This window comes from Podarcis pityusensis (genome assembly GCF_964106645.2).
Source record: "Podarcis pityusensis genome assembly, chromosome: 5".
NCBI classification, from domain to species: Eukaryota; Metazoa; Chordata; class Lepidosauria; order Squamata; family Lacertidae; genus Podarcis; species Podarcis pityusensis.
The window spans coordinates 7,437,350-7,448,548 of record NC_138032.1 but is presented as its reverse complement, the minus strand read 5'-3'; the positions used below and the strand labels follow the sequence as shown (position 1 = coordinate 7,448,548).

General features: G+C 49.5%; 1 protein-coding gene across 2 annotated transcripts in view; it reads left to right on the top strand.

The window, feature by feature from the left end:
- Positions 1–9,530: 9,530 nt before the first annotated feature.
- The window catches only part of CLCN2 (chloride voltage-gated channel 2), a 74,444-nt gene continuing 72,775 nt past the window's right edge, over positions 9,531–11,199 (top strand). Inside the window, exon 1 of one of the 2 annotated variants that reach the window (XM_081007873.1) lies at positions 9,531–9,699. In XM_081007873.1, coding sequence (XP_080863999.1) covers positions 9,646–9,699 — 54 coding nt within the window. In that variant the 5' untranslated portion in view covers positions 9,531–9,645. The remainder of the gene's footprint in view (positions 9,700–11,199) is intronic. The other variant, XM_081007874.1, reaches the window with a different exon arrangement.

Below are 11,199 nucleotides of genomic sequence, written 5' to 3'. Positions count from 1 at the left end.
AGTTAAAAAGCAACATTTTGAATTTGTTATAAACATGCAGCACCACATGGTGCCAGAGAGCAAACAAATTCTCTATGTGATTTTTCATAGCGTTTTTCCTCTCCTTTTGTTATAACGATTTAATTTCTGACTTATTTATAGCAGTTTCCCCCCTGTGTCCACCCTCGGTCAAAAAAGAAGGGAGGGGGAGGTAAGGATTCCACAAACGAAACCATAACAAAGATGTGTGTGTTAATTACATCCACCCCATTAACATCAGTTTGGCCCACGGTCTTGAGTAGCTGACTAGGCTAGGCTCCAGCCTCAGGGCCAAAGTACATGTGGAGCTATTAGGGATCTGTGTGACCCTGCAGAGCTGGCTCTTATCAGGGGAAGAGGCTGGCAAGAGGCTGACTGACTTGCTGATGAAACACACATCTCTGTGTTATCCAGGAAGTGGTAATTGCCTCCCTGGAAGCCATAGCAGCTGAGAGGAGGAAGAGACTAAGGCTGTGTTCTCACACTCCTGTTTCCTGTGCCCTCTTTGCACTTCCAGTGCTGGGTTTTTAAACCCGTGTTCACACGACATTATCCCAAATGCGCATGTATCTTGTACTTTCTATTGTAATAAAATAGCACTGCTTGATGCGTCGTTTCTCAAACTGTCCTCACATGGATTGTGCTGTTTTCAATTCACCTCTAGAACAAGGTAGCATTCAACCACACATTACAAACATATGGCTAGGGATCCCCAGCACCCTTAACAAGCCACAGTTCCTGGGATTCTCCCATGTGCTTTAAATGTTCTTTTAGATATACGGTGTGTGTGAGACCAAAAGTATGGACGCCTTTGCATGGGGTAAATACATTCCTGGCCATCAATAACTCCTTCCCCCCCCCCATGTGTACACAGAAACAAATCAGAGACAACTAAAGGTGAAATCCTAACCCTGTCTACTCAGAAGTAAGGGGGTTAGGACTGGAGCAGCTTTAATCCTGTAGAGAGGGGGGAGAAGAGATATAAAAGCATCCATGCTCTCTGTTCAGCTATACCAGCACTTGCTTTGGGCTTGGCTCCTATTGCTGTTGTCAGGTTTCTCCTGAAAATATTCATATGGTTTTAATTGAGGAAATGCAATAAAGCAGATTTCTTGACTGCAATTTCTGGTTCAGTTATGACTCCAACGTAACTTCAGGCCATCAGCCACAGCATCTCCTGACACCTTATTTTCTTTTTCTTTTTTAAAGACAGCTATTGCGGAAGGGTTAACCCTTTCTCCACACTATTTTTCTCAATGGAAATTTACCCTCTCTTTTCCCTTTCTTTATTTTTCATTCATGATAGGGATATGAGGCTCACGTTGAAAGGCGGGCATAATTTTACACCACCTGGTACCACCAGACCTGTAGCCAAGCAGGAAGGCAGTATAAGAAAGAAAGAATGAATGAATCTTTATTTGCGTCAGCCATCGGCCATAGCAATAAAACAACAATACAATATACAAAGAGTAGAAATAAAAAGTGAATTACCTGTATATAAAATACATTTTAGGATTTTGAATCAATAGGAGGGCAGTGTAAAGCTCATGAGTCTGGGGTTTCTCTGGGCCTCGAGGCTGCAAGCAAAGGCACACCCCTTTCCATTCTGCTTGCTCAGATGAGCCATAACCAACCAGCATGTACAATGGACACCTCTCAAGTAGGCCATGGTTCACGGCCAGGCTCCTGCAATAGAACATTTTGTTTCTTTATGTTATTGTTCTCAATTGTCCCACCTACAACCATACTTTGTTAGCTTTGTGAATTGCATGCCATTCACAGGGCAGATATGGGCTGTTTTCTCGCCAAAGGATCAGCTTTCACCTTCCTTCTGAGTTGCTGCATTAGCAACCTCCCTGGGACGTGAGCCTGGGCAGTGTGTGTAGAAGTCCTGGGCTGCCCAGACAATAAGATCTCCCTGTCAACCACACTGATGGGGTCCAAAGGAAAGCAGAGCAATACATCTGGCACCAGCTTGGCTGCAGGAGTTGCTGGAAGGAGGTGACAAGGTGCCATCTTAAGAGGCTCCAAACCAGATTTGCGTAGGAATGCCCCAAGTGTCAATACTTGTCATGTTAATGGTTGATCTCCTTACTCTCTTAAGAACATAAGAAGATCCTACTGTATCAGGCCAATGACCCATCAAGTCCAGCATCCTGTTCCCACAATGACCAACCAGATACCTCTGAGAAACACCCGCAAGCAGGATCCGAGTGCAAGAGCCTTCTCCTCTCCTGTGGTTTCCAACAACTGGTATTCAGAAGGCAGCCCTGTTCAGGGAAGTTTTTAATGTGTGACATTTTAATGTACCGTATTTTTCGCTCTATAACACGCACCTGACCATAACACGCACGTATTTTTTAGAGGAGGAAAATCCGTAGGCATGCCACCCGTAGGCATTCCCTCCATAACACGCACAGACATTTCCCCTTACTTTTTAGGAGGAAAAAAGTGAGTGTTATGGTGCAAAAAATACGGTATTTTTAATCTTTGTTGGAAGCTGCCCAGAGTGGCTGGGGAAACTCAGCCAGATGGGCAGGGTACAAATAAAAAAATTATTATTATTATTATTATTATTATTATTATTCAGAAGCACTGCTGCCTCTGACTATGGAGGGAGAATGACCATCATGGATGGCCAACACCCCTGCTTTTTAAATTTAGCTTTTACTTATGATTTTTTCTGTGACACAAAACAAACAAATAAACAAGGGGAAGTACATCTAGTGTCTCCACTTTCACTTCATAGAGTCTTTTTTCACCGTTCGTTTACATTTGGCATCTTCTTCTTCTTCTTTGGCGTTAACTCATAGCTGAGTAAGATTGTCTTCCATAAACACGGTTTTAACAGTGAACCCATAAGTGACTGTGGAGGCCAATTCTGGATCCACATGTCCTTCCACAGTGGGGACATAGGTTTCCGGGTGGAAGATGATCAGGGTTTGCCAAATGTGCCTTCCTCTTAGCACATTTCTCCGTTTCGTCCTGGTTCGAGCGTCTTCAAAGCCCATGACGCCTTTGGTAAAGACTGTTTTCCAACTGGAGCGCTTGCAGGCCAGTGTTTCCCAGTTGTTGGTGTTTATACTACATTCTTTTAGATTTGCCTTGAGAGAGTCTTTAAACCACTTTTGTTGACCACCAGCATTACGCTTTCCATTCTTAAGTTGGAAATAGAGTAGCTGCTTTGGAAGACAATAATCAGGCATCCACACAACATGACCAAGTCCAACAAAGTTGAGGTTGAAGAATCATCGCTTTGACACTGGTGATCTTTGCTTCTTCCAATACACTGTCATTAGTTTGCCTGTCTTCCCAAGTGATGCGTAAAACTTTTCAGAGACACCATTGATGGAATCTTTCAAGGAGTTGGAGATGGCGTTTATAAGTGGTCCATGTACTACCAACAAGGTTGGTAGTACAATTTGGTATGAGACACTATTGTCATAAATTTTGTGGGGAGAGAGGAGAGAGAGGGAGAGGGTTGGGGGCATGGAGGTGATGAACTTTTCATTCTCTTGCATAGTGTTTGAGCAGAGTTTTTTGTCATAATCTCGTTGGTAGGTCCTTTAGTTATATGGTCCTTTGTTTTTATTGGCGTTGTGAGAGATTGGAGTGTCCAATCCCTTTTAAAGCCCTCTAGGTTGGAGGCCATTGCTGCCTTCTATGGGAGTGAGTGCCATAGTTTTAACTATCCACTATGTGAGGAAGTAGGGACGCAGGTGGTGCTGTGGGTTAAACCACAGAGCCTAGGGGTTGCTGATCAGAAGGTCGGCGGTTCGAATCCCCATGACGGGATGAGCTCCCGTTGCTCGGTCCCTGCTCCTGCCAACCTAGCAGTTCAAAAACACGTCAAAGTGCAAGTAGATAAATAGGTACCACTCTGGCAGGAAGGTAAACGGCGTTTCCGTTTGCTGCTCTGGTTCGCCAGAAGCGGCTTAGTCATGCTGGTCACATGACCCGGAAGCTGTACGCCGGCTCCCACGGCCAATAAAGCGAGACGAGCGCCGCAACCCCAGAGTCGGCCACGACTCGACCTAATGGTCAGGGGTCCCTTTACCTTTACCTTATGCGAGGAAGTACTTTTATTTAGGCTCTTCTAGCCTTTGGACATAGTCGTCTTTCTGTTTCAATGAGCAGGTGGTCCGAGCTGCATCTTCTGGTGTGCTTTTATTGACAATTGCTCCTGCGTTACAGGCCATGGCTGAAATTGCCTTGACTGGCTTTGCGTTTTGAAGTTTATGGTTTTACTGTGTTCTCGGGAAGAGCAAGCAGCACCCTTAAGGAGTCAGGCAGGCGATTAGTCAAGGAAACAAATTTGGGGAGTTTCTCGGAATGCCATCAGACCTGCCTTCCCCCTTTTACACATTAACAGCTCAGCCATCTGTCTGCCACCAGTGCAAAGGGCTGACAAAATCGTTTCCAAAATACTGGAGCAGTGTGTGGAAGCAGAGTCAAGTAAGGCAGAGACAGAAGGTGAAACGTAGTGGGATGGGCAGAATCCGGAACATGCTGAATTGTCAGAAACCTACAACGTGGCAGATTCCCTGAAACCATGGGTGTAGCCAAAGGTGATGCCCGTGCCTGAAGCCCCTCCAAATATGACCCTCATCACAATTTGTTTTGGTTTGCTGTATTTTATTTTATTTCATGCACTGAATATGTTAGTGGCAAAGTGGGACATTAGTAAGGTCAAAAAACATAACATGGCTGGTTGCAAGGTGTTATGTACTAAGTTGAATAGGATCCAAAATGCAGCAGTCTGATTGGCCCTAGAGCAATAGGATCCAGAATGCAGCAGTCTGATTGGCCCTAGAACAATAGGATCCAGAATGCAGCAGTCTGATTGGTCCACAGGAGCCACCTAATCCAGCTCCAGGTAGAAGTGAATCCGCAACCTGATTGGCCTACAGGTGAATCCCGGAAACAGCCAATCACGTGGGACCCATTGTGTAAATAATGTATATAAAGCATGCATTCTGGAGGAACTTTCATTCCTCCTCACCACTATGAGCTGAATAAAGAGCATGAAATCCACTCTCAACTCCAAGTATATTTCAGAAACAATGCAGGGAAGGATAAATTATTTCAATTTTTTGTTTTGTAAAGAGTCAAGAAATAAGCAGCCATTTGAAAAAAACAAAGCAAAACAAAACTCCCAAAGGGGGCAGTGCCTATTCTATTACAGAGCTGACCATTCTCCAGATCCTGTACCGCTGCCTGAATCCCAGAATTCAGAATTTGACCATTCCTGGCCTAGAAGAGCTTGAAGGTTCAACAACTTTTGAAGGGAGGGGAAACATTCCCAGGGCATCAATTTGCAGCTCTCCCCCTAAACCTCCATGTAGAAAAGGACAGGAGATGAACCTGCAGGAACAGGCCAGTGGCACCCTATTCTCACAGCGGCCAGCCAGCCAGACGCCTGTGGGAAACTTGCATGCAGCCTCTGAGCACAAGAGCCCGCTCCCCTCCCATGATTTCCAGCAACTGGGATTTGGAAGCATTTCTGCCCCCAACTTTCCTTTCTCTGTTCCCAAATCTTCCAACATTCAGCTTCACTGGATGTCTATGAGTTCCAGTGTTGTGACGGAGAAAACCTTTTCTTTATTCACTTTCTCTGGCTGTACATAATGCTATAAACTTATGACTTGCTTTTTCTCTATATTTCATAGAATCATAGAGTTGGAAGAGACCACAAGGGCCATCGAGTCCAACCCCCTGCCAAGCAGGAAACACCATCAGAGCACTCCTGACATATGGTTGTCAAGCCTCTGCTTAAAGACCTCCAAAGAAGAAGACTCCACCACACTCCTTGGCAGCAAATTCCACTGTCGAACAGCTCTTACTGTCAGGAAGTTCTTCCTAATGTTTAGGTGGAATCTTCTTTCTTGTAGTTTGGATCCATTGCTCCGTGTCCGCTTCTCTGGAGCAGCAGAAAACAACCTTTCTCCCTCCTCTATGTGACATCCTTTTATATATTTGAACATGGCTATCATATCACCCCTTAATCTCCTCTTCTCCAGGCTAAACATGCCCAGCTCCCTTAGCCGTTCCTCATAAGGCATCGTTTCTAGGCCTTTGACCATTTTGGTTGCCCTCCTCTGGACACGTTCCAGTTTGTCAGTGTCCTTCTTGAACTGTGGTGCCCAGAACTGGACACAGTAAGAGATCCAAACACTGCAACCTTTTTCACAGGGGGTAGGAAATGACCTTGGTCATTTCCCCAGAGTGGCTGGGGAAACCCAACAACAACAATAATAATAATAATCTCCAGGGAATTGTGCGACAATAGAAAGCTGCAATTTACCAAGCCTACCTCACTGAACTAAGGAGTTCCACCGAAGACAGGTCACGTTCCAGGAGCAACCTGGTAGACCTGCTTCTGAAATAGTTTCTGGTGATTAAGATCAGATTAAAGCAGGCATGTGGCAGCTCCTTAGAGATCCATCATGCTTCCACCCAGTGGCACATGCAAGAAGAGAAAACAGCTCTCCGAGGGCTGCCACCCCCTTCCTCTGCTTCTGTAATGTAGCCTGTAACCGGGAAAGGCTGTGAATAAGGAAGACACATCCTTGCTTGTTCTGCAGGGCACCTCCTGCCAAGCAGCTGTGCCCATTTCCAGGAATTACGCCTCTTGCAAATGCTGGCAGCCATTGTTGACATTTCCACTTTACCCAAGCGGTTCCAAACCGGTGCCACGATGTGCTGCGTCCCAGTAAGCAAGAGCAGAGGAGGGAGACGGCATGGGTGCACCAACCCAGTGCAAGGGATCTACTGCCGCCCTCCCTAATTTGCCCGCGCAGTTAAGCTATGGAACTTGCTCTCACAAGAGGCAGCGCCAGCTATAAGCTTAGATGGCTTTGATGGAGCATTGGAAATATTCATGGCGGAGATGGCTGCCGATGGCTACTAGACCATAATAGCTATGAATCCAGAATTCAGAATGTGGCAGCTAGACTGGTGATGGGGAGTGGCCGCCAAGACCATATAACAACGGTCCTGAAAGATGTTCATTGGCTCCCTGTACGTTTCTGAGCACAATTCAAAGTGCTGGTGCTGACCTTGAAAGCCCCAAATGGCCTCAGTCCAGTATACCTGAAGGAGTGTCTCCACCCCCATCATTCTGCCTGGACACGAGGTCCAGTGCTGAGGGCCTTCTGGCGGTTCCCTCACTGCGAGAAGCCAAGTTACAGGGAACCAGGCAGAGGGCCTTCTCGATAGTGGCACCCGCCTTGTGGAATGCCCTCCCGCCAGATGTCAAAGAGAAGAACAACTACCAGACTTTTAGAAGACATCTGAAGGCGGCCCTGCTTAGCGAAGCTTTTAATGTTTAACAGATTACTGTATTTTAATACCGTATTTTTCGCACCATAGGACGCACTTTTTCCCCTCAAAAAATGAAGGGGAAATGTGTGTGCGTCCTATGGTGCGAATGCAGGCTTTCGCTGAAGCCTGGAGAGCGAGAGGGGTCGGTGCGCACCGACCCCTCACGCTCTCCAGGCTTCGCACACCTCTCCGCAAGCAGCGGGAGCGGTCCCGCTGCTTGCGGAGAGCTGCCACCATGCCGAAGCCTGCGCGCGCTGAGAGCAGCGCGCCCAGGCTTCGCGCACCTCTCCGCAAGCAGCGGGACCGCTCCCGCTGCTTGCGGGGAGCTGCCAGCATGCCGAAGCCTGCGCGCGCTGAGAGCAGCGCGCCCAGGCTTCGCGCACCTCTCCGCAAGCAGCGGGAGCGGTCCCGCTGCTTGCGGAGAGCTGCCAGCATGCCGAAGCCTGCGCGCGCTGAGAGCAGCGCGCCCAGGCTTCGCGCACCTCTCCGCAAGCAGCGGGAGCGCTCCCGCGGCTTGCAGAGAGCTGCCTGTTTGGGGGCTGGGGTCGGGGGAAGCTCGAGCTTCCCCCACCCCAGCCCCGCGCCTGGGGGGGGGAAATAATTTTTTCCCTTTATTTCCCCCCCAAAAAACTGGGTGCGCCCTATGGTCCGGTGCGCCCTATGGTGCGAAAAATACGGTACTTTGTTGGAAGCCACCCAGAGTGGCTGGGGAAACCCAGCCAGATGATGGGCGGGGTATAAATAATAATAAAATATTATTATTACTACTACTACTACTACTACTAGGGAAATAAATCACATTTCTTAAAGCTACGACAGTCTCTGCTGTGTCTTTGTTCTCCAAAGGACCACAGACCTTGGGTGAATGCCTGGGACTCCATGGGTTTTTGTCCCCACTCGGCAGAGGGAGGCAGGGAGGCACCCAAGTTTTGAAACAATCTTTTCAACAATATGGGTTAGGAAGGGGCAACCCATTCACAATTTACACCACATGTGCAGAAGATGGAAAGGCGCAACATGCAAATTAGTTTTTTTTTTAAAAAAAGGGGGAGGGCCTTTTTCCAACCCAAGGGCATTCCCTTGCAAGCAACCTTCCAGGGGCCACGGGCCACTGGCAGACAGGCCAGAAGTAAAAGTGTGTGTGAACTCAACAGTGCTTAGCCGGGTTTTGGTTGCTAGTTGCCAACATTGTTGCTAATAATTGTTTCGTTGCTAATATTGTTTTGTGGATTATGAGCACTGTGAAGCTTTGTGAATCTTATAAAATGACTTTTGTTGCAGCTGTGCCTAATTTTTTTAGTTGCTTTGTTAGTGTTTTATATGAGGAGGTAATTTTACTGATAATTTGCAATTGTTTTACTGATGATGCCTTAAACCATCCTGTATGATTTATGTTGCAGTTGTGATATTCTATTCTGTTATTGTTATTTATTGTTTGTAACCAGCTCCGTGACTCGTGTGAGTGAAAAGCGGCATAGAAATAAAATAAACGACTCTCCCGGCGACCCCCCTTTATGCAATTAACCTCAGCTCCTTCCGGCATCGGCTGGGAGGGGTGGGGGCACGAAAGGCCAGAGAAAAGTGATCACTGCAGGAAGCCACTGGATCCTGCTGCAACAGGATCGGGTGCGCGCGTGGGGAGGAGGGTCAGCTTGGTCCTCCCCACCCCCCGCAGCGTTATACTGAGAATAAAGACGACATGGTGCGTCGGGGGAGAGAGAGGATAGGGTCCCACTTCTCAATCCTCCCCGCTGCAACCTCGATGGCTGTGCAGTCCTCTGCATTTCTCCTTAGGAGGTAACCTCTGCTGATTCAAAGTGGCTTCCTCGCGAGTAATACCGCCTGGCTGCGAACTTCCGCGCGCCTAACCCGAGAGGAAGTACCATATCGGACCTCCAGGGAGGCTTTTTCCCGTGTAAACGTGCCCGGGATGGGACCGTCCCACCTACGCGTGCTCCCGGCTTGCAGATCTTCGCCCCTTGGCTCCATCCCGGGCTGGGGGGCGTCGGGTTGCCCCGCCACGACGCGCCTCTTGCGGCCCCTCCCCAAGCGTCCCGCCGGTCCGCCTCCTCCTCTCCTCCTCCTCCTCCGCAGCAACGGCGCCTGTCCCGGTGGAGGCGGAGCGGCTGCCCCGGGACCTCCCTCGGGCCTGCCCCTGCCAGCCAGTCCGGTCCCGCCCCGTGCTGGGGGCGTGGGGAGAAGCGAGGAGAGGAACCAGGCGTCCGGGCGCAGGGCGCAGCGAGTGCTGCCGGGGCTGCTCGTAGGAGCCTGCTGGCGGGAGAGGGGCGCCCGGAGCCGGCCACGATGGCGGCGGACAGCGGCCTGGAGCAGCGGGCGCTGCAGTACGAGCAGACCTTGGTGAGTGGGGCGGGCTCTGGGCGGGGGGCTCTGCCTCGGCGCTCAGCCTCGGGGTTTCTTTGCACCGCAGGAGAGGGGAGAGAGTGCCTTTGAGCGCGTGCAGAGCGCCGTTCGCTGCGCGCGGGTTCCCAAGGCTGCCTTCAAGCCAGGACCTTTTCACGGTCAAGTCCTGGGAATTTGGGGGAAGAGGCGGAGGAAAACAGGGCTGCTGTATTCAGAGGAGGGACCGGTTTGCAAAAAAAAAAAAAAGAAGAAGAAGAAGAAGAAGAAGAAGAGTGCTTCTGAGCAAGCGGGGAGTGTCGCGTGGCGCCTCAAAAGACCACCACATTAGTGCCGCTTGGCGGAGCGGGCGCTAAGAAGCTTGCACTCTTGTGCGCTGTTCCCTGGGAGCAAGTCCCATTGAACTCAGCCGGACTTGCTTCCTCCAAAGATACGCTTAGGTTTGCACCGTGGAGTTAGCGGCAGGAATGAGCTGTCTTGTGGAAAGCCAGGCCACTAGCCCATTCATGTTCAGTGATGTCTGCACTGACAGGCAGCTGCTCTTTAAAGGGGTCGTCCCCAGCTCTACCTGTGCGTTGAACCCGGGACGTTCTGCACGCAGAGCATGTGTTCTGCCACTTAGTTGTTGCCCTCTCTCTCTGAGTTCCCATCCCTGTTGCTCCAAGCCCGTTCCTACGCATCTGGGTTTATGGGACTCAAAGGCATTCATGAGCTGCAAATCAACCCCACCTTCAAAAGACCCGAACAGGAATAGCATGGTTGTGGGGCTGTTGGTTCATGCCCTTGGCTTCCTTCTCAACAGGATGCTAAATGTGGGGAGAAAGCCATTTTCCAAGGGATTTTAAGGTGGTGGGTACCACCAGGGGTTGGTGCAGATCAGGGTGGCAAGAGGGACAGAGAAGGCGATGCTTGGGGGTGTGTGAATAAGGCCACTTGTGGGTCCCTGGTTAGAGGTGGGTAGCAGGGCATCTTGAACGGGCATTGCCAAAGGGGGTCTAAAAAGGTAAAGGGACCCCTGACCATTAGGTCCAGTCGTGGCCGACTCTGGGGCTTCTGCGCTCACCTCGCTTTATTGGCTGAGGGAGCCGGCGTACAGCTTCTGGGTCATGTGGCCAGCATGACTAAGCCGCTTCTGGCAAACCAGAGCAGCACACAGAAACGCCGTTTACCTTCCCGCTGGAGTGGTACCTATTTATCTACTTGCACTTTGACGTGCTTTTGAACTGCTAGGTTGGCAGGAGCAGGGACCGAGGAACGGGAGCTCACCCCGTCAAAGGGATTTGAACCGCTGACCTTCTGATAAGCAAGCCCTAGGCTCTGTGGTTTAACCCACAACGCCACCCACGTCCCTTAAATGGGATCTAGCAATGTACATTCAAGCCGTCTTAAGATTGTTGACCAGGACTTGTGTTTAGGGAGGGAGCATATGAATCCTGTTTGGGATTAAATATATTAAACAAAATAAGCAATAAGATGGATATCTCGGGGGGGGGGGGAGGC